General features: G+C 43.1%; 1 protein-coding gene across 1 annotated transcript; it reads right to left on the bottom strand.

The window, feature by feature from the left end:
- Positions 1-20: 20 nt before the first annotated feature.
- On the bottom strand, positions 21-27,802 carry ddx24 (DEAD (Asp-Glu-Ala-Asp) box helicase 24). The gene is made up of 9 exons (XM_068038742.1): positions 27,532-27,802; positions 25,043-25,737; positions 15,934-16,305; positions 13,510-13,663; positions 10,251-10,766; positions 9,580-9,655; positions 9,109-9,297; positions 1,301-1,430; positions 21-362 (listed from the first exon to the last, which is right to left on the bottom strand). The coding sequence occupies exons 2-9, from the start codon at positions 25,728-25,730 to the stop codon at positions 121-123; spliced, it is 2,367 nt and encodes a 788-aa protein (XP_067894843.1). The 5' UTR covers positions 25,731-25,737; positions 27,532-27,802; the 3' UTR covers positions 21-120.
- Between the last annotated feature and the right edge of the window lie 159 nt (positions 27,803-27,961).

Genomic DNA, 27,961 nt, shown 5'->3' with positions numbered 1-27,961 from the left:
TTGAAGACAATAGTACTATGCAAGTTCTGGATTTTTATTAAATGCAATAAATGGTTCAGTGACTGATACAACTAGCTGATACCAGTGTATAATTCATTGATTTAACAACCATCACATCTTTCAATGTATCTGTTCATATAACTTTCGCTTTTTTCTATTTTTATGCTTTTTGACTGTACTTAAAGCAGTTTCTTGGCTGGCCAAAGGTAGGGCAGGCACTGTTAGCCTACCAAATTGTGTTGGGTACTTGGTCTGCAGGTAATTCTTAAACACTGATTGCGAAAGCAAATGCTTCAGTTGTTTCTTCATTCCTTTTAACATTCTTTGTCTCTGCTTTTCATCACTGTCATTACAGTCTCCACCTAAAAACAAGTATATAGTATATTAGTTCCGATGAAGGGTCACTGACCCGAAACGTTAACTCTGCTTCTTTCCACAGATGCTGCCAGACCTGCTGAGTGGTTCCAGCATTTGTTGTTTTTATATTATATATTATATAAGTATATAGTGTAGTTTTGTTAAACATATTCTTAAGTCTTCCATTTCAGTTCAGCCCTCATTATTGGCTCTAAATAATACAAGTGTATTGGAATAAGCAGTAGACTCTAACTTGATCAGACTTTTTAAAATTGGGAGACAAAATGCTGAAATTGAGTGGCTGTGAAATAATTGTCTAGGATAAAAACAGGTCCAATGTTAATCGAATTTATCTGGGAAGCAAAATAAAATGCTATTAAGAGGATAATGCAGTTCTAGGAGATAAACCTGTAACACTGCCACAAAAATGACCACAAAGATTGGACTGGCTTTAGAACAGACTTCATCAACTATCTGTTCCAGCGTGGAAAGGGCAAGAAACAGAGGCTCTTCAAGCAGAGTCCAAACCAGGAAATATATACTTGATTTACATTGTGTAGAGAAAGTGAAATGATTAGAGAGCGAGCCAAGAGAAAAACAAATTTAAAAATATGCAACATTCATTTTCTTAGAGATTGAGACCTCTTGTAAAATAAATTAAAGCCAGAAGGGTTGATAATTTAGAGGTTAACTTCTCTCAAACTCCTGAATCCACTAGTCCTTTTTCAGCAGTTTAGTGCAGAACTAGTGGGTCAAGTTCACACCATTTCAGTGATTTCAATGCCGAGTCTATGAAGACTGCAACTGATGGACTTTTTGCATTCAACTGTGCATGTGCACACAAGCAGCTACTGCCAGATTTATCCTGTGATAACCGTGAGTGCCTAAAACCTGGCCATTATCACTACAAACTCTGGGACAATGTATGGTTGCATGTACTTACCCATTAAGACATCATCCTCCAAATCAACCTCAAGAGCTTCAGCAGCTTGCTGAAACCAGCTGTTGTGCTGTTGTGCTTTACTGTGCTGGTATTCCATCTTTTCTATACTCCTAGCTACAGTAACACGGGCCTGTGAATTGTAAAGGAGAGGTTTTATGCTGTCTTGTATTCACAATTGTTCACTAAATTAAATGCTGTTTTTTTAATGGATATATTAAATGTTGTGTAAATATTGAAGATTTTAAAATAGTAGCCGCCATCAATTGATTTTTATAGAATTAAATGCTTCAGCAGTTAATCATTTGTAAAGCTTTTCAAGTCTCACATCCAACAGCTTAAAAACTGATTTTCACTAAGCCCCATATAAATACAAAATTTCAAGGCCAGCTGCTTCCTGAAGAGCTATTTTATTCCACATCTCCTGTTCAGTTCTATTTGCAACTTCAGATAATGAACATAAATACTGTGGCTACGGGTAGGCGGTGTCGTAGCGGTATTATCACTGGACTAGTAACCCAGAGAACCAGGGTATTTCTCTGGGGACATGGGTTCGAATGCCACCACAGCAGAAGGTTGGAATTTGAATTTAATTAATAAATCTGGAATTAAAAGCTAGTCTAATGATGGCCATGAAACCATTGTCGATTGTTGTAGAAAACCATCTGGTTCACCAATGTCCTTTAGGGAAGGAAATCTGCTGTCCTTAGCTGGTCTGGCCGACATGTGACTCCAGACCCACGGCAATGTGGTTAACTTACACTCCCTCTGAAACGGCCTAGCAAGCCACTCAGTTGTACCTAACCGCTACGAAGTCAATAAAAAGGAATGAAACCGGACGGACCACCCGGCATCGATCTAGGCACCGTAAACGACAACAGCAAACCCAGGCCTGTCGACCCTGCAAAGTCCTCCTTTCCTCCTTACAAACATCTGGGGGCTTGTGCCAAAGGTGGGAGAGCTGTCCCACAGACTAGTCAAGCAACAGCCTGACATAGTCATACTCACGGAATCATACCTTACAGACAATGTCCCAGACACTGCTATCACCATCCCTGGCTATGCCCTGTCCCACAGGCAGGACAGACCCAGCAGAGGTGGCGGCACAGTGGTCTACAGTAGGGAGGGAGTTGCCCTGGGAGTCCTCAACATTGACTTCGGACCCCATGAAGTCTCATGGTATCAGGTCAAACATGGGCAAGGTAACCTCCTACTGATTACCACCTACCGCTCTCCCTCAGCTGATGACTCAGTGCTCCTCCATGTTGAACAGCAGTTGGAGGAAGCACTGAGGGTGGCACAAAATGTACTCAGGGTGGGGGACTTCAATGTCCATCACCAAGAGTGGCTCGGCGGCAGCACCACTACTGACCGAGCTGGCCGAGTATTAAAGGACATAGCTGCTAGACTGGGTCTGCGGCAGGTGGTGGGGGAACCAACACGAGGGAAAAACATACTTGACCTCGTCGTTACCAATCTGCCTGCTGCAGATGCTTCTGTCCATGACAGTATTGGTAGGAGTGACCACCGCACAGTCCTTGTGGAGATGAAGTTCCGCCTTCACATTGAGGATACCGTCCATCGTGTTATGTGGCAATATCACCGTGCTAAATGGGATAGATTTCGAACAGATCTAGCAATGCAAAACTGGGCAGCCATGAGGCGCTGTGGGCCATCAGCAGCAGCAGAATTGTACTCAACCACAATCTGTAACCTCATGGCCCAGCAAATCCCCCACTCTACCATTACCATTAAGCCAGGAGACCAACCCTGGTTCAATGAAGAGTGCAGGAGGGTATGCCAGGAGCAGGTGTCAACCTGGTGAAGCTACAATCCAGGACTACTTGCACGCCAAACTGCATAAGCAGCAGACAGAGCTAAGCGATCCCATAACCAACGGATCAGATCTAAGCTCTGCAGTCCTGCCACATCCAGTCATGAATGGTAGTGGACAATTAAACAACTAACTGGAGGTGGCGGCTCCACAAATATCCCCATCCTTAATGATGGGAGAGCCCAGCACATCAGTGCGAAAGATAAGGCTGAAGCATTTGCAACAATCTTCAGCCAGAAGTACCGAGTTGATGATCCATCTCGGCCTCCTCCTGAAGTCCCCAGCATCACAGATGCCAGACTTAAGCCAATTCGATTCACTCCGCGTGATATCAAGAAATGACTGAAGGCACTGGATACTGCAAAGGCTATGGGCCCTGACAATATTCTGGCAATAGTACTGAAGACCTGTGCTCCAGAACTTGCCGCACCCCTAGCCAAGCTGTTCCAGTACAGCTACAACACTGGCATCTACCCTGCAATGTGGAAAATTGCCCAGGTATGTTCTGTGCACAAAAAGCAGGACAAGTCCAACCCGGCCAATTACCGCCCCATGAGCCTACTGTCAATCATCAGTAAAGTGATGGAAGGTGTCATCAAGCGGCACTTGCTTAGCAATAACCTGATCAGCGACGCTCAGTTTGGGTTCCGCCAGGGCCACTCAGCTCCTGACCTCATTACAGCCTTGGTTCAAACATGGACAAAAGAGCTGAACTCGAGGTGAGGTGAGAATGACTGCCCTTGACATCAAGGCAGCATTTGACAGCGTATAGCATCAAGGAGCCCTAGCAAAACTAAGGTCAATGGGTATCAGGGAGAACCCCTCCGCTGGCTGGAGCCATACCTAGCGCAAAGGAAGATGGTTGTGGTTGTTGGAGGTCAATCATCTGAGCTCCAGGACATCACTACAGGAGTTCCTCAGGGTAGTGTCCTAGGCCCAACCATCTTCACCTGCTTCATCAATGACCTTCCTTCAATCATAAGGTCAGAAGTGGGGATGTTCACTGATGATTGCACAATGTTCAGCACCATTCGTGACTCCTCAGATACTGAAGCAGTCCGTGTAGAAATGGTGCAAGACCTGGACAATATCCAGGCTTGGGCTGATAAGTGGCAAGTAACATTTGTGCCACACAAGTGCCGGGCAATGACCATCTCCAACAAGAGAGAATCTAACCATCTCCCCTTGACATTCAACGGCATTACCATCGCTGAATCCCCCACTGTCAACATCCTAGGGGCTACCATTTACCAGAAACTGAACTGGAGTAGCCATATAAATACCGTGGCTACAAGAGCAGGTCAGAGGCTAGGAATCCTGCGGCGAGTAACTCACCTGATTCCCCAAAGCCTGTCCACCATCTACAAGGGACAAGTCAGGAGTGTGATGAAATACTCTCCACTTGCCTGGATGGGTGCAGCTCCAACAACACTCAAGAAGCTCTACACCATCCAGGACAAAGCAGCCCGCTTAATTGGCACCCCATCTACAAACATTCACTCCCTCCACCACCGACACACAGTGGCAGCAGTGTGTACCATCTACAAGATGCACTGCAGCAATGCACCAAGGCTCCTCAGACAGCACCTTCCAAACCCGCTATCTCTACCAACTAGAAGGACAAGGGCAGCAAATACATGGGAACACCACCACCTACAAGTTCCCCTCCAAGTCACACACCATCCTGATTTGGAACTATATTGCCATTCCTTCACTGTCGCTGGGTCAAAATCCTGGAACTCCCTTCCTAACAGCACTATAGGTGTACCTACCCCAAATGGACTGCAGCGGTTCAAGAAGGCAGCTCACCACCACCTTCTCAAGGGCAATTAGGGATGGGCAATAAATGCTGGCCTGGCCAGTGACGCCCACATCCCATGAATGAATAAATAAAAAAAAAAAGTCAGAGGCTGTATATTCTGTGGTGAGTAACTTATCTGACTCTCAAGCCTTTCTGCCATTTAGAAGGCACAAGTCAGGAGTGTCATGGAATACTCCCAACTTGGATGAACGGCACTGCAGTAATGCTCAGGAAGTTCAACACCAACCAGGACACAGCAGGCTGTTTGATTGGCACCCCATACACCACCTTAAACATTCACTCCCTCCACCAGTGCACAGTGGCAGCAGTGTGTTCTATCTACAAAATACATTGCAGCAACTCGCCAAGGCTCCTTCAATAGCATCTCCCAAATCCCTGCCTTTGACAACCTAGTCACATGAGACCACCACCACCTGCAAGATTCCTTCCAAGTTGCATACCACCCTGACTTGGAAATTTATCACCACTCCATCACCATTGGGTCAAATTCCTGACACTCTCTACCTAACAGGACTGTGGGAGGACCTCCACCACAAGGACTGCAGCGATTCAGGATGGACAATAAATGCTGGCCTTGCCAGTGATGCCCACACCCTATAAACAAGTGTGTCTCAAGGTCTCACATTTTGACACTCCATGCTAAGTGCCTTGGGTTGTTTATACATTAAAGGTGCTAAATAAATGCAAGCTGTTAATTACATTTTAATCGATAAAGTTGACTTTATGCTAGTTGTGTTGAAGTAGTACATAGTCTGGCACTGCTTACAAAATGCACAGGGTAACAGTTACAGTAGAAATAGTGTAAAGCAATTAGAGATGCAGTTCCATTACAGTAGAGAATCCTCAATACTGTAGGATAAGTAAAACCGGTTCGACTAGTAATGGTCATTGCACCACTGCCTTGGACGCTATGGAGAGTATCTGAGTCTAAATCAGGTACAAAATTAAGTTAGGTTATTAACTAGATTAAATTAGCTTTACAATATTTATCCCAAATTTTCTCAGAAAAGGTGACTGGCCACTGTTGTCAAAGTGGAATTATCATTTCTGATTTTGCAGTTGTTTGAAGAGGGAGTGCTATTTGAGGACTTGGGTAGGAGTTGCTGAGCCTGTCAGCAGCAGGGGGCTGCAGCACTACAGCTGTTGTGATTACTAAAGCCCCCACAGTGTCTGACTCAATTCTTTCACAGTAGCCACCCCCAAATTACAACTCTTCACTTTGTCTCAAAGTGTAGGGGCGTGCTCGTGCTGTGTGATGTTTTATACTTTTAACTCTTCATAGTAGAGGTTCAATTTATTACAAGCCTGAAAAGGGAGCATACATGACATTAAGTCTGATTCAGCTAGACACCAGTGGAGGAATCGATTCTATTTTAAAACAATTTTGGCAGTTTGTCAAATTGGAAAGCTGGTCTAGGGTCAGAATATCAATGCATGAGTCCATCTCTTGAGCACAAATGTTCTCTTCATTCCTTCCTCTTCTGAAAGCTTTGATTAATTAATTAAGACGAGATGTTGGAGTAGTGATAGTGTCACTGAGCTAGTAATCCAGAGGCTCAGGCTAATGTCCTAGAGACACTGGTTCAAATCCCATTCTAGCAGCTGGTGGAATTTAAATTCAATTGATTAATAAATTCAATTAATTAATTTTAAAAATCTGGAATTGAAAACTAGACTCAGTAATGTTGCCATGAAACAATCGGTTGACCAATATCCTTGTGATCATAATTCAGTTAGTTTCCCTTAGCGGAGGTTAAAGGCCTGCTCAGGTCAGGAAATAAAAACCCAGAGCCCACGTCCCTCCACTTTTTCCTCCCGAGCCCAACCCGACCCCCGGAATAGTTACCTACTTTGATTCCACAGTGCACTCACTCACTGTACCACTTTTGGATTAAGGAAGCTGCAGCATGAGCATGATGACATCATTGAGACGCTCACTGTGCAGACACATGTCGTCGGGTCCAGGTTGGGTAGCAGGCCTTTAGCGGAGGTGTCAATAACCAGGGGGCACAGATTTAAGTTAAGGGGCAGGAGATTTAGAGGGGATTTGAGGAAAAATGTTTTCACCCAGAGGGTGGATGGAATCTGGAACACACTGCCTGAAGGGGTGTAGAGGCAGGAACCCTCAACATTTAAGTAGTATTTAGATGAGCACTTGAAACGCCATAGCATACAAGGCTATGGGCCAAGTGCTGGAAAATGGGATTAGAATAGATAGGCTTGATGGCCGGTGCAGACACAGTGGGCCGAAGGGCTTGTTTCTGTGCTGTATAACTATGACTAATTGCTGGCATATTATTCTGCAAGAGCCATGATAACAAGTGGCAGAAGACCAATCAATTTTAGGAGCATCACAGCTAAGGCCAGCTCAATCTCCACAAAAAAAATGGTTGCGTTATTGTTTAAATTCATTTCACAAGATGTGGGCGCCCCTGACAAGGCCAGCAATAATTACCCGGAAGAAGGTGATGAGCGACCTCTTGACCAGCTGCAGTCGGGAGGTGAATCTACTGCAGTGCTGTTAGGAAGGGAATTCCGGGATTTTGACCCAGCAACAATGAAGGAACAGCAATACGTATCCAAATCAGGCTGGTGCGTGACTTGGAGGTGGTGGTGTTCCCATGCACCTGGAAGGAGTCAATGGTAGAGAGTAGGGTGGGAACCTGGCCATTATTATTCCTTCAGGACCCTCAAGTCCCTTTCTCTTGCCTTGCTGAGATTAGAAAGTCAGTATAGGATCAAACCCAGGTAATCTTACTGAACACAAAACACTTTAATTCAATCCCAATATATCAAACCTCTTTCCCCGTCATGATTTGGAGTTGCATTACTTTAAAATACCTTCTGCTTCACTTTTGCTTACGATGACCAAAATTGGCATTCCATTATAAAATGCTTACTCCAGAAATCTTAAAGTGGACTTTGATACGTCTTGAGCAATAAGCAGGTTATTGGATTATTTCATTAAAATTAATTGTCTCTAATTAGAAATAGACAGTGCCAATGTACATCTGTACTGGGCCTTACTGAGATGCAGATCAGCTCGAAGTGTTCAGTAGGACAGTCCTTTTAAAGGTATTCAACAGTACTCCTTCCATGCAATAAATTTATCCACACTAGTTAACTAATGTTTTTTTTCTTAACTTTGTACAAGAAAATCAAAACAATACAGATTCAAACTTTGATTTAAATTCTCATCGAATATCCTTGCAGAAACTCAGAACACTGTTAAATCCCTTCCACTCAGCTCTGGTTTTGCATGAGAAGTCCGTAGTGATGATGGGTCAGCCACAAGCAAATGCTTCACGGGCATTAACAAAGTCTGTGTTAGACACCCACAGCCCCCAAAATCTTACACAGTTCACAGCAAATGGCTTCAGCATGCATAAAAATGGACACACACATTTGAATAGAGCAGTGTAGTCGTCCAGGTTTAGTTCAAATCTTGACAGGGAAAGGTGTGAAATTGCCTTTAATAAATCTGTTAAGTTATGGGCTAGCAACAGAAAAATTGATCATGAAAACTAGAATATTGTTAAAAACGCAACTGTCTTTCAGAGAAGGGAACTTGCTACTCTGTACCAATCTGGCATACATGTAGCTCTAGTCCCACGCTATGACTAACCCTTAATGATGTCTGAAGTGGCCTAACAAGTCAATCTGTGGTCAGAGTAGTTGGAGATGGGCAATAACTCTAGCACTGCCAGCATCACCTACATCTCAAGAACAAAATAGCTGCACTGCCTGTACTGAAAAGAGTGGGATTCTGCTCCTACTTTTTATCTGCCCCATCCAGAAGAAATGGAGGCCAGGTATTTTTTTTTTTTTTTTTTAAAAGCAGTAAAATACAAGGGCTGATCATCACTCAAAGCCATTTTGGCATCAATTCACCAATTCATTCCTCCCTTACCCCCTATTTCCCGATACACAGGAACAGACTGCCTACCCCTTGGAACTTTGTGGTACAGCGATAGAAAAGAAATATTAACATTTACCCAAGAGCAGAAAATCACTAAAGCAACTTGATTTAAAAAAAAAATTAATGCCAAAAGCATTGATCAGCATGCTCTTCTTTCCAACACCATCGTTAATTTTCTATATATGATATATGGGTGCAAATCTGACACAGGAAATTGGAAAAGATTTGACATTTACCTTTATTGCAGACATACATTTGGCTTGTACCGGAAAGAGAGGAATATTTTCATCTTTGCCCAATGTTCTGCATATCTTCTTAAAGTGAATCATGTCATCTGGCCCAATTAAAATCAATGAGAGACCTGCCTTTGTGGCTCGAGCTGTTCTGCCACTCCTGTGGACATAGATCTCAGTAGTGCGGGGAACCTGTACAAAAATGCATTTTAATCTTAAATTAGTTTGCGATTTTGGATGAGAATTAAGTCTGTGCCCTGATGTACTGAGGTATCAAGTAGCACTTGTGTTCTACCTTTTCCCTTCTTGATATTTTAACAGTAACAATGATACAGCAGAAAACTTTAGATGGGTAAAGCTTGTTGCAGTTCAGGTTTTATTCACCATCTTATCTATTATAATATATTCATTATTGAGGAGGATTCTTAAAAGGAAAACATGCCAAGAGTTCAGATTTTACTCTTTCAGTCTTACCTGATAGTGAATGACATGCTGTACATTTGGAATATCCAGACCTCGAGCTGCAACATCAGTGGTCAATAAAACACAGCTGAAATATAGTAAGAAAATCAAGCTAAGGAAAATGTCCAGAATGAATGCCAAAGTTTCCAAAACAAAATTCCTAATGAAAATGTGACACCCTTTCACTTTGCCACACCAAGATGGTGGTTCTTACCCACTTTTTTTTTTTTAAGCATTTACAGAAATAAAATTTACATTTATTGGACTCAATTTCCCTGCAGTTAACCTTGCTCCACAGAAATACTAAAAGGAAAGTGTGAAGTTTATTATTGAAAAAAGTAGGTTTTTTGTCACATGCTGGTTATGGCCAATTTATAACCCTTTTCTATCCTGACTGCATCTACTCAAAGACAAGTACTGTTCCATGGGCACTATCCAGAATTTTATTCAGGGACTACCTTATTCAAATTGTCTGGCCCCCAAATGCAATTCTACAGCACAGAAGAATACTTTGCACAAGTGCATCTACAGGTATGTACAGAATTTTCCTCCAAGCAGTTAACATTTTAATGGTGAAAAGCATACATACACAAAACTTCTAAAGCAACTCCAGGTAAGCTTAAAAAGAGCTCAGGAGGTTCATATATTTACAATATACTTTTCCCCTAGTTTTAGAAACTTACCTCTCTCGGTCAGCGAACCTTTCTAAATTCTTTAACCTCTGTTTCTGATGCATGTTTGCATGCAGCGGCAGTGGACTGCATTCCAGGATAGTGAGCAGTGCGTTCAGACGTTTGATACAATCTATACTATTTGCAAAGACCATTGTACGGCCTGGATACTGAAGCAGGAAGTAATACAGGTAGATGTCTTTTTCTTCCACCTCGCATTGGATCCTGGTTTCAGTGAGGGTCTCAACTGTACCCTCCTTCCTGGATAAATCTATTATTTTTGGTTTTCCTTTGATGCCTACTTTTTGCATCAAAGCTTCTAATTTTGTTTCTGCATTTATTTTTTTGACATTCTTCTTTCCTAATACTCTTGCAGGAGCCTGATGAACCATAGTTAAAGTGGCAGAAAATATAAAGGTTCTTCTTTTAGGATGGTATTCTTTTTCATGTAGCAGCTCCAATAGTTGAGACAGTTCTGCAAAATGTCCCTTTTCAACCATGCGATCTGCTTCATCAATCACCAGGCACCTAGGTCAATTTAACAATAATATAAATTCAGAATTTGCAGGTCAATAGTGCACTGCATTCATGACTTCTTACATCACATCATCATCAGTTACTGTGATAATTTACACAATAGCTGCACTTTACAAGGTAAAAAGCGCACTGTTTAATTTTTAATTCAGATCCAACATGCACCCCGGTATCTAACTACGTTCAAAGTAGACATGATTAATTTTTTTTCCCAATTAATTAGTTGCTAAAAATAACCAAGAATTGCAATAACCATGCTTACTTTAATTTGGTCAGAAATAGATATTCAAACTGGGATACATGTTACAATCAAAGTGGAGCTCCTAATTCACTAAACTCTACTCAAATGAATTGAATTCCAGGCTGGGTATGTTGGTGTAGTCACTATGGCCAGAATTTTACAGCCCCCAAATGAGCGGGTTAGTGGCGGGGGGCCATTCCCGAACCCCTTCCACCCCTGCTGAAATTTTACACTGGGTGGTGGCGGCGAGAAACATCCCGCCAGCCCCAGGCCAATCAAAGCCCTTAAGTGGCCAATTAACTGGCATTTAAGGGCCTCCTCCTGCTGAGGGTATTTTATAAAGGCCTGCTACCCGACCCGAACCCAATGGTACCTGATGACATGTGTCGGGTCGCACTTCCAGGTCCAGCATTCTGGCTCGGGTCGGACATGCTGTATCACAGGTAAGTGGCTCCAATGTTAATCTAATTTTTTGACTGGAAAGGTGGATTTGTTACAGTTATTTTAAGCTTGTGCAGATCAGCAACAAAGTGAAAAACAGAAGGTAAGTTAACTGATGATCGGGTCAGGTGCGGGAAAAAATGGAAGGACTCGGGCGGGGTCGGATGTGGTTCTGTCAGGCTCAGGTTGGGTTTTTGTTTTGCAGACCCGAGCAGACCTTTAGTATTTTACCCTAGGCAGTCGGACGGCAAAAACCTCAATAACCTAGCCTGGTAAAACCAAGCGGCCTTCTTGTGGGCTGGGGAGGGTCCTCCTGATTGGGCACCCTGTGCCCATGAAGGGCCGCCCCCGAAGCCCCAACCTTCTCCAACGCACAACACCTCCCCCACCCCCGCCCTTGCCTCGCTGGGGCCCAGCCAATTGTCCTCGGCGAGGCCCTAAAAACTTACCTGTCTTCTGGGGCCATCCTTGATTGCGATGGCTGCCAGTGGCGCTGCTGGGACTAACAGCTGCTGGCCCGCCGATCGGCTGGCAGTTCCATTAAGCAGGACCTCCTTTCTCAAGGAGGTGGAAGTCCCACCCAAGACCAATTAAGGGCCTGGGGAGCGAAAAATCCCAGCTTGACGGAGGCAGGCTCGCCACCGACTTTTTGGGTGGTGGGTGGGACATCCCACCCAACGAAAAATTCCGGCCAATGTTACTGGACTAGTAATCCAGAGACTTAGACTAAGAGAACATGAGTTACCAATATGTCAGATTAAGAATTTGAATTCAGTTCAAAAATATTTGGAAATGAAAAAAAAAGTGAGCATGAAGCTGTCGGAGTGTTCCAAAAGTCCAACTGCTTCACTAATGTGCTTTAGGGCAAGAAACTTGCTGTTCTTACAAGGTTTCTATGTGGTTCCAGTTCCACACCAACATGTTTGACTCTTATCTGCCCGCTCAAGTGGCCTAGCAAGCCTCTCATTTGTATCTGACTGCTACAAAGAATAACTGCAGAAGGGTCGCTACTGCCTTCCCAGGGGAACTAGAAAAAGGTCTTTCTCTTCTGCCTCACTCTAGATTTTGGTTTTACTGAGTGCCTCAACTGTATGCTCTTTTTTTTTTAGATAAAATCAACCACTTTTGGTTTCCCTTTGATATCTTTTTTTTTTAAGATCAGAACTTCAAACTTTGTGTCAGTGGTAGAGCTCTCACCTTTAAGTCTGACAACTGTGGGTTCAAGCCCCACTCCAAGACTTCAGCACAATAATCTAGGCTAACATTTTAACTTGGTACTGAGGGAGTATTGTACTGTTGGAGATGCCACCTTTAAGACCTTATCCTGTGGCCCTGTCTTTTTCTCAGGTAATATAAAAGATCCCATGGCACTATTCAAAAATCTGGGGAGTTCTTCCAGGGCCCTGGCCAGCATTCACTCATCCAACATTGTAAAATAGAGTACCCTTTCACTTATCTCACTACTCGTTGTAGGACCTTACTGAGTGAAAATTAGTTTGTGTTTACCTACCTTACAACACTGTCGAAAGTACTTAATTGATTATGGAGCACTTCGGGGAATTCTAAGCTAGTGAAACATGCAATACAAATATAAGTTCTTTCTTTCAACCATTATATATCAGATGCAACATGTTATCCGATGACTACTTATTAAAGGCCGGCTCGGGTCTGCAAATGAAACCCGACCCGAGCCCGACAGAACCACATCCGACCCCGAGCGCGGCCCGAGTCCTTTCACTTTTTCCCGCGCCCAACCCAACCAGCAAACCTAGCTTCCGTTTTTCACTTTGTTGCTTATCTGCACAAGCTTAAAAAAAAACTGTAACTAAACAACCGTTCAAGTCCAAAAAGTACATTAACATTGGAGCCACTTATCGGAGGTGGTGATGGTGTGTGTCCGACTCGGTCAGACCCAACCAGAGCCCGAATGCTGGACCTGGAAGTGCAACCCAACCCGAAGCTGACACATGCCGTCGGGTCCCGTCGGGTAGCTATGCTCTACTACTTATTTCCTCTCAACACTACTTCAACATATTCAAACTGATTCTGGCTTACCTGAGCTGTTTCAAATGAGAGAGATGTGGATGCCTCTCCTTTATCAGTTCCCACAGTCGCCCTGGCGTTGCAATCACAATTTCTGGCCTGCAATTCAAAACCCTTTTCTGCTTCTGAGCAGCCATTCCTCCAACTATTGTTGCAGTTCTGATCCCTGTAAAGGTGCAGATTTAGGGTGAGGTATTTATTAATTCAGGATATATAAAAAATTTAATTCATTTTAGGAGAGACTGCGGGGCTCAGTGGGTTAAACATACTGGGACTGGAAATCCAATCTGACCCAGATGGGACAAGAGTCCTTTCTCTGCTGCTTTCCAAATGATATTGGTCAGTCTTGACTTAGCTTCTACAGGCATGGGCCTCTAACAGAAATCTACTCATTATTTGGCACAAATTAACAATTTTCCTCAAAGCACAAGGTCACCTGTTGTGGGAAGTGGAAAAATTCATACTTGTGTAGTAGTGCATAACATCCTAATAGAGAATACCAAACTCTTTTTTTTGCTAAGCCCCCCTTTGGAGATTCATTTAATGAAACGGATTCTATAGGTCCAATGACCATTACTACAAATTGAGAATGGAGACATCCCACGCTGCGTGCCTCATACAACCTTGCATAGACACAGGAGGTGGGTAACAACAGCTCTCATACTGGTTAGTTTATGGCAGCTTGTCCTGCCTGCACACCTTGATAACCTTGTCACACACCCATTTGGGAACCTCTGTTCTGATGTTAAGGCAGAGTACATCTAACTTGGGAATGTCTGATGCTGGGTCGTAATAGTGGAAAAGGGTTCCATTACCCAGCACAGAAGTTTCCATTTGTTCAGCAGAGTGTCTAACATATATGGAAACCAGTCACCATGTTTAAGGATCTCCAAAAAAAAAAAATTGCTGCAAAATCCACACCTGCTGAGTATTTCCAGCATTTTCTACTTATATTTCAGATTCTCAGTACCAACAGTATTTTGTCTCAAGTAGATTTCCTTTTTGGCTAATAGTGCGCTCACTCATCACATTTAAGTGCACAGAACTTAGGTGCACCTTGGTAAAAGACAAGCTAAGGGAGCTCAAAAGTGTGCGTCAGATACTGTTAAGTTATAATCTCAAAGCTCACCCCACAATGCACGAAGTTTCCTACTGTTTTTCAACTTAGGACCATCTTTTCTATTAGGGCATTGTCTTGCAAAGTTATTTAGAGTGAGAAGAATTCTAGCCCCCCATACACAAGTGTAGCCTCCAGACTGCATCTGAGACAGGCTGACTGGTCATTCACAAACAGCATTCTGGAATCCATCACAAGATTGAGATCATCAAAACAAAAATGGTAGGTATATCAAATCAGTTTCACTTCAATGCAATACTAATTTCAATTGACTTTCATCTCTTCACACCTCTTTAGGTCTCACAATATCTGTCCCTAAACAAGGCAGTGTGCAGGTGATCTGCTGTTCACATATGGGTTAGTGCCTGTTGGTCTGCCTCTACACAAAGCAAAAGAATGTCCAAAGTCACTTGCCTTCCAATTCGCTTCTCCCTCACCATCAACCCTCCCAAGCAAGTAGAGAAGTGCCCAGTCTCAGATCTCCACCTGCTCAATGACATGGCTGAGATTAGGAACTAACTGGGTGACTAACTCTGATCAATAATTCTCATCCAATCATGACTATGTAGTATTGCTGTTCCATACTTAAGAACAGCAGAGTAGTTTAAAAGTACTGCAATGTACAAATTCACAGCACAAACTGTTAACTCTGGCATATATATGTCATAATTTCTTCAAATACTCTCAAAGTTCTGGTATCTCTACTACTTTAAGTGTGTGAAAACACACAAAGAAAATAAACCTAAAAGAGCATTTCATTTAGTTGTAAATCTACATCCTAAAGCTTACTTGGTTGTGCATACTGAGATGGAATTTAGTGTTCTCCCTTCTTAATATGCTGCCTTTTGCTGGCATACAAGAAACAGTTACCCTAGTTTCCATACAGTAAGTGAAAGGTCCAGTTAAAATAGAACTATTGTTCCTATAGTTTTGTGCTCTGTGTCACACTTACCAACTGACCAGATTAATATCAGGGATGAATTATGTGGGATACTGCAGCAATATTACTTTAACCCATGTTGCAGTATTAGAGCATCCCATAAACAAAACACCAATTAGGATTGTGATCCTTGACAAAAAGTAATGCTGACACTCAACTGGATTACTGTTCAAATTACTATAAATACAAATAACCACCATGGAGAAAAAAAATAGTGCTTCATTAGACAATAGATATTTACTACTTTCTGTAACATAGTTCTCTAAAACCTGAAATTTCTATAGTGACTTTATTCTGCTAACAAGTACAGAGATGAACCTTAAAAACATTATTACACTGTGCCATACTTTAAAGTTTTGCATAGTTACTGCGTACTTACCAGTGAATTTGGCAACAGCATCAATATGATGTTTTACTTGGACAGCTAATTCTCTTGTTGGAGTCAGCACCAGGCCCAATAATGGATTTTCAATATTAGAAGCTGCGCCAATCTCAAAATCAAAATGCACATTTACACAGCCTTGGTTGTGAGCTGCAGGATTCTCTTCATTGTCATTTACTTCCTTGTGTTCCTCCAGGTGTTCACTGGCATTTTCCAGTACATGATCACTGACTGCTTCTTGATGGTCATCAGAATCCTGGTTTCCTTCCTGTACTTCCTCACTTCGTCTCAATTTAGCATCTTTAGCTTGCCTCCACTCTAATATAAGGTGGATCATGGGAATAGCAAATGCTAATGTCTTACCACTGCCTTCAAGTTAAAAAAGATAAAGATCAGAAAAGAGTCATGTAATTTAGCTTAAGCCAGCACATCAAAAATGTGGGAATTCATAGCAAACAATATCTGTATTTTACATTTATAATCTAAATGCCCCAGAATTTTTAAGTTAGTGAGCATGGCAGAAAATTGTTTTAATGATAGCGGTGCATATATTTTAGATGTTTATTTGAATTTAACCCAACACAGCAAAAACTTGATAAGATCTGTCGAGACTAGTGTTATAGGAACTTATGAATCAAGAAAAAGCAGAAAAGTATCTATTGAGCAAGTTTTACATCAAGGCTGTGTACATGACTACACTAGACACAGTTTTAATGAATTGAGGAAAAAGTCACAAGATGAGATTCAGAGCATAACTGAACTCAGACCATAGTAATAAATATGTAAACAAAATGTAAAATAGATGTTGACCGAGACTAGCAGGTTACAACCGAAAGACTGGCTGGTGACTTAATAATCTTGTAGATCATGATCATCCCAGCTTCAATCATTTGCATTAGAATTGGTCATTTACTTTGTTAACTAGAGTGTTAACAGTGGCATTCCGCAGGGCTCCTCTGCTTTTTATGGTGTACGTTAACGATTTGGACATTAATATAGGGAGCACGATCAAGTTTGCAGACGACACAAAGGTCGGCCGTGTGGTAGATAGCGAGGAGGACAGCTGTAGGCTGCAGGATGGTCTGGTCAGATGGACTGAAAAGTGACAAAATGGAATTCAACTTGGAGAATGTGAGGTGATGCATTTGGAGAAGTCAAACAAGGCAAAGGAATACCCGATTAATGGGAAAATACTGAGAAGTGCAGAGGAAGTGAGGGACCTTGGAGTGAATGTCCAAAGATTCCTGAAGGTAGCAGGACGTGTGATAAGATGGTTAAGAGGGCATATGGAATCACAGAGTCATACAGTCAGAGAGATACAGCACTGAAACAGGCCCTTTGGCCCACTGAGTCTGTGCCGACCATCAACCACCCATTTATACTAATCCTACATTAATCCCATATTCCCTACCACATCTCCCCCTTCCCTCAATTCTCCTACCACCTACCTACACTAGGGGCAATTTACAATGGCCAATTTACCTATCAAGCTGCAAGTCTTTGGCTGAAAGGGGAAACTGGAGCACCCGGCGGAAACCCACACGGTCACAGGGAGAACCTGCAAACTCCACACAGGCAGTACCCAGAACTGAACCCGGGTGGCTGGAGCTGTGAGGTTGCGGTGCTAACCACTGCGTCAATGTGCCGCCCTTTCCTTTATTGGCTGAGGTATAGAATACCCGAACAGGGAGGTTATGCTGGAACTGTACAATTCATTGGTTAGGGCACAACTTGAGTACTGTGTGCAATTCTGGTCATCTCATTACAGAAAAGATGTAATTGCACTAGAGAGGGTACAGAGCAGATTTACGAGGATGTTGCCAGGACTGGAAAAATACAACTATGAGGAAACATTGAATAGGCTGGGGTGGTTCTCCTTGGAACAGAGAAGGCTGAGGGGAGATCTGATTGAAATGTACAAAATTTTCAGCAGCCTGGATAGAGTAGAGGTGAAGGGTCTATTCACCTTAGCAGAGAGGTCAGTGACGAGGGGGCATAGATTTAAAATGATTGGTAGGAAAACTAGAGGGGAGATGAAGGAAAACTTTTTCACCCAGAGGGTGGTGGGGGTCAGGAACTCACTGCCTGAAAAGGTAGTTGAGGCAGAGACCCTCAACTCATTCAAATGGAGTCTGAATATGCACCTCAAGTGCCGTAACCTGCAGGGCGAGGGACCAAATGCTGGAAAGGGGGATTAGAATAGGTGGATTGTTATTCGGCCGGCACAGACACATTGGGCCAAGTGGCCTCTTTCTGTGCTTTAAGCTTTCTATGATTCTATTCTATGAGTGTTACTCAGGTCACACAACCAATATATAATGTATATACAATGTTCCTCAAGAGCCCATTTTGAAACAATCTAAACCGGTTTCCTGCAGAAGACTCAAATCACAGCTGCCAGACACTGGTCCGTCAAGGCTAGGACCTGGGTTTGATCGCTTACATCCACCTGTGCAAGCCTCACTTTAATGTCTCATCCAGAAGATGTCACACTGAACAGTGCAGAATTCCCTTGATGTTAAACTGAAGTGTCAGCCTAGTTCATATGCTCAACTCCTGTTGTGGAGCTTGAACTCACAACCTGACTCATGTGAAAATGCTACCGCTCCGAATCATAGAAACACAGAAAATAGGAGTAGGCCATTCAGCCCTTAGAGCCTGCTCCGCCATTCATTATGATCATGGCTGATCATCCAATTCAGTACCTTGTTCCTGCTTTCCCCCCCATATCCTTTGATTCCTTTCGCCCCAAGAGCTATATCTAACTCCTTCTTGAAAACATACAATGTTTTGGCCTCAACTGCTTTCTGTGGTAGCGAATTCCACAGGCTCACCACTTTCTGGGTGAAGAAATTTCTCCTCATCTCAGTCCTGAAAGGTTTACCCCGTATCATTAGACTATGACCCCTGGTTCTAGACTCCCCCGCCATCGGGAACATCATTCCTGCATCTACCCAGTCAAGTGCTGTTAGAATTTTATAGGTTTCTGAGATCCTCCCTCACTCTTCTCAACTCCAGCGAATATAATCCTAACCGACTCAATCGCTCCTCACACGTCAGTCCCGCCATCCCAGGAATCAGTCTGGTAAACCTTTGCTGCACTCCCTCTATAGCAAGAACATCCTTCCTCAGATAAGGAGACCAAAACTGCACACAATATTCCAGGTGTGGCCTCACCAAGGCCTTGTATAATTGCAGCAAGACATCCCTGCTCCTGTACTTGAATCCTCTCGCTATGAAGGCCAACATACCATTTGCCTTTTTTACCACCTGTTGCACCTGCATGCTTGTCTTCAGTGACTGGTGTACGAGAACACCCAGGTCTCGTTGCATATTCCCTTCTCTGTTTATAGCCGTTCAGATAATAATCTGCCTTCCTGTTTTTGCATGCAAAGTGGATAACCTCACATTTATCCACATTATACTGCATCTGCCATGCATTTGCCCACTCACTCAACTTGTCCAAATCACCCTGACGCCTCTCTGCATCCTCCTCACAACTCACCCTCCCACCCAGTATTGTGTCATCTGCAAATTTGGAGATATTACATTTAGTTCCCTCATCTAAATCATTAATGTATATTGTGAATAGCTGTGGTCCTAGCATCGATCCCTGTGGTACCCCAGTAGTCACTGCCTGCCATTCGGAAAAAGACCCGTTTATTCCTACTCTTTGTTTCCTGTCTGCCAACCAATTTTCTATCCATCGCAATATACTACCCCTAATCCCATGTGCTTTAATTTTACACACTAATCTCTTATGTGGGACTTTGTCGAAATCCTTCTGAAAGTCCAAATAAACCACATCCACTGGCTCCCCCGATCATCTCTACTAGATACATCCTCGAAGAACTCTAGTAGATTTGTCAAACATGATTTCCCTTTCGTAAATCCATGCCGACTCTGTCCAATTCTACCACTGTTCTCCAAGTGCTCTGCTATAAAATCTTTGATAATGGACTCCACTACTGACGTCAGGCTGACTGGTCTATAATTCCCTGTTTTCTCTCTACCTCCTTTTTTAAATAGTGGGGTTACATTAGCTACCCTCCAATCTGTAGGAACTGTTCCAGAGACTATAGAATCTTAGATGACCACCAATGCATCCACTATTTCTAGGGCCACTTCCTTAGTACTCTGGGATGCAGATTATCAGGCTGTGGGGATTTAGCAGCCTTAAATCACATCAATTTCCCCAACACCATTTCTCTACTAATACTGATTTCCTTCAGTTCCTCCCTCACTAAACCCGTGTTCCCCAACATTTCTGGTATGTTATTTGTGTCCTTTGTGAAGACAGAACCAAAGTATGCATTTAGTTGGTCAGCTATTTTTGTTCCCCATAATAAATTCCCCTGTTTCTGACTGTAAGGGACCTACATTTGTCTTCACCAATCTTTTTCTCTTCATATATCTATAGAAACTTTTACAGTCAGTTTTTATGTTCCCCGCAAGCTTACTCTCGTATTCTATTTTCCCCTTCTTAATCAATCCCTTGGTTCCCCTTTGCTGAATTCTAAACTGCTCCCAATCCTCAGGTCTGCTGTTTTTTCTGGCGAATTTGTATGCCTCTTCCTTGGATCTAATGCTGCCTCTAATTTCCCTTGTAAGCCATGGTTTGGCTACCTTTTCCGTTTTACTTTTGCGCCAGACAGGAATAAACAATTGTTGCAGTTCATCCATGTGCGCTTTGAATGTTTGCCATTGCCTATCCACCGTCATCCCTTTAAGCAACATTTCCCAATCCGTCATAGCCAAATCGCACCTCATACCTTCGTAGTTTCCTTTATTAAGATTCAGGACCCTAGTTTGAGAGTCAACTACGTCACTCTCCATCTTGATGAAGAATTCTATCATATTATGGTCACTCATCCCCAAGGGGTCTCTCAACTAGATTGTCAATTATTCCTCTCTCATTACACAATACCCAGTCGAGGATGGCCTGTTCTCTAGTTGGTTCCTCAACGTATTGGTACAGAAAACCATCCTGCATGAATTCCTCCTCTACGGTATTGACTAATGCGATTTGCCCAATCTATATGCAGATGAAAGTCACCCATAATTACAGATGTTCCTTTATCGCATGCGTCTGTAATTTCCTGTTTAATGTCATTCCCAACATCATTACAGTTTGGGGGTCTATATACAACCCCCACTAATGCTTTTTGCCCCTTGGTGTTTCTCAGCTCTACCCATACAGATTACACATCATCAGAGCTAATATCCTTCCTCACTATTGTGTTAATTTCCTCTTTAACCAGCAATGTAACTCCACGCCTTTTACTTTTTGTCTGTCCTTCCTAAATACTGAATACCCCTGGACGTTCATTTCCCATCCCTGGTCACCCTGCACCGTAATCCCGATTATATCATACCCGTTTACATCTATTTGCGCGATTAATTCATCCACTTTATTGAGAATACCCACTCAAAAAAAAAAACTTGTCGCTCATCCCACTCCCTCACTTTGAACATTCACTGCAAATTGGCAAAATTTGTTTGGGGAATTTTATTTTTGAACACTATTAGTCATCCCATAGCAAAAGTTGGTAACTTCTTAGCCTTAAATGCTGTAATTTAGTAAAGTCAGTCAACGCTGGTGGGGGACATGAAGCACTCTCTGGTCATTTATAACATGCACTTAAAGAACTCCCTGCTCAGAACAAGAACAAAGAAAATTACAGCACAGGAACAGGCCCTTCGGCCCTCCAAGCCTGCACCTATCCAGATCCTCTATCTAAACCTGTCGCCTATTTTCTAAGGGTCTGTATCTCTTTGCTTCCTGCCCATTCATGTATCTGTCTAGATACATCTTAAAAGACGCTATCGTGCCCGCGTCTACCACCTCCGCTGGCAACGCGTTCCAGGCACCCACCACCCTCAGCGTAAAGAACTTTCCACGCATATCTCCCCTAAACTTTTCCCCTCTCACTTTGAACTCGTGACCCCTAGTAATTGAATCCCCCACTCTGGGAAAAAGCTTCTTGCTATCCACCCTGTCTATACCTCTCATGATTTTGTACACCTCAATCAGGTCCCCCCTCAACCTCCGTCTTTCTAATGAAAATAATCCTAATCTACTCAACCTCTCTTCACAGCTAGCACCCTCCATACCAGGCAACATCCTGGTGAACCTCCTCTGCACCCTCTCCAAAGCATCCACATCCTTTTGGTAATGTGGCGACCAGAACTGCACGCAGTATTCCAAATGTGGCCGAACCAAAGTCTTATACATGACATGCCAACTCTTGTACTCAATACCCCGTCCTATGAAGGAAAGCATGACGTATGCCTTCTTGACCACTCTATTGACCTGCGTTGTCACCTTCGGGGACCTGAACACCCAAATCTCTCTGTACATCAATTTTCCCCAGGACTTTTCCATTTATTGTATAGTTCACTCTTGAATTGGATCTTCCAAAATGCATCACCTCGCATTTGCCCGGATTGAACTCCATCTGCCATTTCTCTGCCCAACTCTCCAATCTATCTATATTCTGCGGTATTCTCTGACAGTCCCCTTCACTATCTGCTACTCCACCAATCTTAGTGTCGTCTGCAAACTTGCTAATCAGACCACCTATACTTTCCGCCAAATCATTTATGTATATCACAAACAGTGGTCCCAGCAAGGATCCCTGTGGAACACCACTGGTCACACGTCTCCATTTTGAGAAACTCCCTTCCACTGCTACTCTCTGTCTCCTGTTGTCCAGCCAGTTCTTTATCCATCTAGCTAGTACACCCTGGACCCCATGCGACTTCACTTTCTCCATCAACCTACCATGGGGAACCTTATCAAACGCCTTACTGAAGTCCATGTATATGACATCTACAGCCCTTCCCTCATCAATCAACTTTGTCACTTCCTCAAAGAATTCTATTAAGTTGGTAAGACATGACCTTTCCTGCACAAAACCATGTTGCCCATCACTGATAAGCCCATTTTCTTCCAAATGGGAATAGATCCTATCCCTCAGTATCTTCTCCAGCAGCTTCCCTACCACTGACGTCAGGCTCACCGGTCTATAATTACCTGGATTATCCCTGCTACCCTTCTTAAACAAGGGGACAACATTAGCAATTCTCCAGTCCTCCGGGACCTCACCCGTGTTTAAGGATGCTGCAAAGTTATCTGTTAAGGCCCCAGCTATTTCCTCTCTCGCTTCCCACAGTAACCTGGGATAGATCCCATCCGGACCTGGGGACTTGTCCACCTTAATGCCTTTTAGAATACCCAACACTTCCTCCCTCCTTATGCCGACTTGACCTAGAGTAATCAAACATCTGTTCCTAACCTCAACATCCGTCATGTCCCTCTCCTCGGTGAATACCGATGCAAAGTACTCGTTTAGAATCTCACCCATTTTCTCTGACTCCACGCATAATTTTCCTCCTTTGTCCTTGAGTGGGCCAATCCTTTCTCTAGTTACCCTCTTGCTCCTTATATATGAATAAAAGGCGTTGGGATTTTCCTTAACCCTGTTTGCTAAAGATATTTCATGACCCCTTTTAGCCCTCTTAATTCCTCGTTTCAGATTGGTCCTACATTCCCGATATTCTTCCAAAGCTTCATCTTTCTTCAGCCACCTAGACCTTACGTATGCTTCCTTTTTCCTCTTAGCTAGTTTCACAATTTCACCTGTCATCCATGGTTCCCTAATCTTGCCATTTCTATCTCTCATTTTCACAGGAACATGTCTCTCCTGCACGCTAATCAACCTCTCTTTAAAAGCCTCCCACATATCAAATGTGGATTTATCTTCAAACAGCTGCTCCCAATCTACATTCCCCAGCTCCTGCCGAATTTTGGTATAGTTGGCCTTCCCCCAATTTAGCACTCTTCCTTTCGGACCACTCTCGTCTTTGTCCATGAGTATTCTAAAACTTACGGAATTGCGATCACTATTCCCAAAGTAGTCCCTTACTGAAACTTCAACCACCTGGCCCGGCTCATTTCCCAACACCAGGTCCAGTATGGCCCCTTCCCGAGTTGGACTATTTACATACTGCTCTAGAAAACCCTCCTGGATGCTCCTTACAAATTCTGCTCCATCTAGACCTCTAACACTAAGTGAATCCCAGTCAATGTTGGGAAAATTAAAATCTCCTATCACCACCACCCTGTTGCTCCTACATCTTTCCATAATCTGTTTACATATTTGTACCTCTATCTCACGCTCGCTGTTGGGAGGCCTATAGTACAGCCCCAACATTGTTACCGCACCCTTCCTATTTCTGAGTTCTGCCCATACTGCCTCACTGCTCGAGTCCTCCATAGTGCCCTCCTTCAGCACAGCTGTGATATCCTCTTTGACCAGTAATGCAACTCCTCCACCCCTTTTACCTCCCTCTCTATCCCGCCTGAAGCATCGATATCCTGGGATATTTAGCTGCCAATCGTGCCCTTCCCTCAACCAAGTCTCAGTAATAGCAATAACATACTCCCAGGTACTAATCCAAGCCCTAAGTTCATCTGCCTTACCTACTACACTTCTTGCATTAAAACAAATGCACCTCAGGCCACCAGTCCCTTTGCGTTCATCATCTGCTCCCTGCCTACTCTTCCCCTTAGTCACGCTGACTTCATTATCTAGTTCCTTACAGGTATAAGAATTGTCAAAAGTCACAGCAAAATTCTACTGTGTCAAGGAGGGCTTCACTCTAAAAGATGCTACATAAAAGCAGTCAGTTTCTCGTCTCGCAAAATTGTCTTATTGATAAGCAAGTTATAAATAAGGTGGGGCTAAGGTGTGGCGAGTCGAAGAGACTTATCAGTTGGCAGGAAAAAAGAGAGGCGCAAGGCAAGAGCCAACTGTGTAACAGCCCCGACAATCAAATTTTTCTGCAGCACCTGTGGAAGAGCCTGTCACTCTAGAATTGGCCTTTATAGCTACTCCAGGCGCTGCTCCACACACCACTGACCACCTCCAGGCGCTTACCCATTGTCTCTCGAGATAAGGAGGCCAAAGAATCAAATAAGGATATATCCAAACAGCTACTTTTTGGTACAGTTATACAAGTAACCAGTAGATACCAATATCAGTAGTTTACTGAGGACAATTATAAACCCTTGCACAAAATATTGCAAAATTCCAGCACCAACCAGTTTCTGCAGCACCAAGAATGTCTAGTTTGTCTCTAATAGCAGGTGGCAGTACCAATGCTTGGATAGGAGTAGGAGCAGTATAACCAAGAGAATTCAGAGCACGGAGTACTGGCTCTGGGACAAACAGGTCTTTCCAGGCAGAAACATCAGTTGTCTGCTCAGATGAACACGAATGATGTGTTGTCCAATTTTTCACTTTCATGGCAAGTGTGGAGGACTGAGAAGCTACAGAGTTTTTTTTCTTTTTCCTTTTCTTTGAAACTGCAGTAATGTTTGTTTCTGCCTCTGCTGTCTCATTTTTATCAGAAAGTTCAAGTTCATTCATCCCCTCAGAGAAGTCAACACCACCCTCTTCATCCCCAACACGTCGAATGTTGACTTTTTTCCTTTTTCTCTTCATTGCTTGCGTCAGTTTTGGTAAATCCTCACTAATTTTCTGTTTCTTTGGAGAATTGGACACCTCCAAAATATTAGATGCTCTTTTTTTTGTTTTTTTCTCTGTCGATTTACCAGCATTAACCAACTGATAATCTGTAAGCTCTTCAAAACAAATCAGTTCTCCCAAATCTTCCTCACCAAACAAAGTTGAGTCTATATCCATTGGTTTCCATTGTCCAGTTACTTGTATCTTCTTTCGTTGGGCGTTTGAAGGCGTATAAAACTTCTTTCTTTTTCCTTCTTTCATTTTGCCCCTAAAAAAAACAAGCAAAATTATGCAAACCAAGTTAATAAAATTTCAGTTCATAAACATGTTCGACTTCCTCAATGTGAAAAATCAAGTTAAGACAAAATAAAAACTGAACAGTTCCAAACTAGGTGTAAATGCAGGCATCTTTAAACAATAATTCTTACAAATACACTAATTTACACATTTTACCTCCTGGAGTTCCTTCGTACAGATGCAAAATAATCTTAAAATACTGTGTGTTCTAGCTCCCTCTCCAAGAATATTTCAGTTCCACAATATCTCAGAACTACTTAATTTACCTGTTGTCAGGCAAGCCCCCACCTGCCAAGAATGAGGAAAATTAATTTCGCCACATAAACATTCATTTTAGAAGAAAGAACTTGCTTGAAAAAACAATTGGAGACTTTGGCTGGAGAGAGACATTAGCATAACAGACAAGTACTTCAAAGGACAAAGGAGCTATTCTGAAGGCAGCAGTTCTGAAGAAGGGTCACTGACCTGAAACGTTAATTGCTTCTCTCTTCACAGATGCTGCCAGACCTGCCGAGTGGTTCCAGCATTTCTTGTTTTTATTTCAGATTTCCAGCATCCGCAGTATTTTGCTTTTAACAAAGGAGCTATTCCCTGCTCGAATTTAATCCACAATGGATTTTTGATAACCTGGAATGCTTCAACATCTGATAAACTACTAAGATGGTCGAATACACAAACAGACATGGTCGGGCCAGTTTGGTCACATGTCTGACTGACTGTTGAAGTTTTTTGAATTTGAACTTCTAACAGGGACTGAACACCTCTTTCCTGTCTGCTCTCATCTCACTCTCACCAGTTTTGGAAACCACTGAAGACATATGAACCTCAAGAGAGAAAAGTCTCCTACAGCGATCAAGGTTTAAGAATAATCCCAACGAAAAGCAAGACTACCTACAATCAAGGACCCTACAGCAAGCTCGAAGCAAAGTAAAGAAAATCCCTCGTCAGCAATTGCCTCAAACCTCTCCATTTTATTTTTCTTCTCTTTTCTGTCTCTATTTGCATGTCCTTATCCCGTGTGTATGCTAGCATGGGAGCAGCGTGTATCTGTAGGCGTTAACTAATTACAGTTTAGGTTTAATAAATTTCACTTTTCTTCCTTAAACCTAAGAAAACCTGGTTTGCTCATTTCTTTGCCTTATAATTGGAAAGCTGTGAACAAGGATTCACAAAGGGGAGCTCAAAACCCTGTGTTTAAAATTAAAATCCTGTTACAATAAAACCAGGTAAAGACAGTGAAAGACCCCTAGACACCCTTCTCACCTGACCGCAACACTGTCAAACGAGGCCAGGTTCAACTCTATTCTTTCTCAGCATGTGCTGCCTGATTTGCTGAATGTTTTCCAGCATCTTCTGCTTTAATTTCCTTTTAGTGATCGCAACATTAATTTCAAGAATGAACAATTATACTGTACAGCTTTAAAGGACAATCAATTTTACAAAAACAATACTCCAGCTTAGTAAATAACAAATCTCCTGACTTAAGGTGAACAATGACAGAGGAGATTGACTAGTTAAATATAATTAATAATTTCTACCGTTTTAAGTACCCCAGTGACTCACAGGGTAAATGCACAATCCAGACAGGAAAGCCCTAGATTTAATCTGCTTTATGTAGAGTTAGAACGCTAAAGCCTCCTCTAACTTGTAAACCGAGGCTCGTTTCCCGAGCCCAGAACTGAACTGTTCCCCAAACCTGACATCGCGAAAAGGTCGAGTTACAGTTCCTCGCGGGGAATGGGAGTGAAGACTCCGTTCCTTTTACCTGAGAGGAGTGGTCTCTCCTGGTCCTGCTCTGACCCGGCGCAACTTCTCCTGGCCCCCGTTCGCTGTGAACCGTCACGGCAACACACGACCTCTCCCGGCTCGCTGTGACCCGGCACGGCCTCCCGCCTGTCCCGGCTCGCTGTGACCCGGCACGGCCTCCCGCCTGTCCCGGCTCGCTGTGACCCAGCACGGCCTCCCGCCTCGCTGTGTCCCGGGAACTCAGTCACCACGCGCTTTACCGCAATCCAACCGCCACTCTACACCGCGTCACCAGCAGCGACCAATCGGAGGCCGCGATACTTTGAGGTGACAGGATTTCCCATCATTAAGAAAAAAAAAACTTTATTGACAAAGTGAAAGACAAACACAACAGGTGCTCACATTGCCGGGAGGAGCAACAATTCCAACACGCGCCTCTCACCCACCCA

This window comes from Heterodontus francisci, chromosome 9 (genome assembly GCF_036365525.1).
Source record: "Heterodontus francisci isolate sHetFra1 chromosome 9, sHetFra1.hap1, whole genome shotgun sequence".
Classification (NCBI taxonomy): domain Eukaryota; kingdom Metazoa; phylum Chordata; class Chondrichthyes; order Heterodontiformes; family Heterodontidae; genus Heterodontus; species Heterodontus francisci.
This window is presented reverse-complemented; position numbering and strand designations above follow the sequence as displayed.

Bases quoted from the DNA above. Each gene is read 5' to 3' on its own strand.
- ddx24 (XM_068038742.1), bottom strand. From the start codon at position 25,730: ATGAAAGAAGGAAAAAGAAAGAAGTTTTATACGCCTTCAAACGCCCAA. The intron at 10,767-13,509 runs GTAAGCCAGAAT...AAATTGACCTAG, and splicing joins TCTCATTTGAAACAGCTCAG to GTGCCTGGTGATTGATGAAG. The intron at 1,431-9,108 runs GTAAATGTCAAA...TACAATTCACAG, and splicing joins AATGTATGTCTGCAATAAAG to GCCCGTGTTACTGTAGCTAG.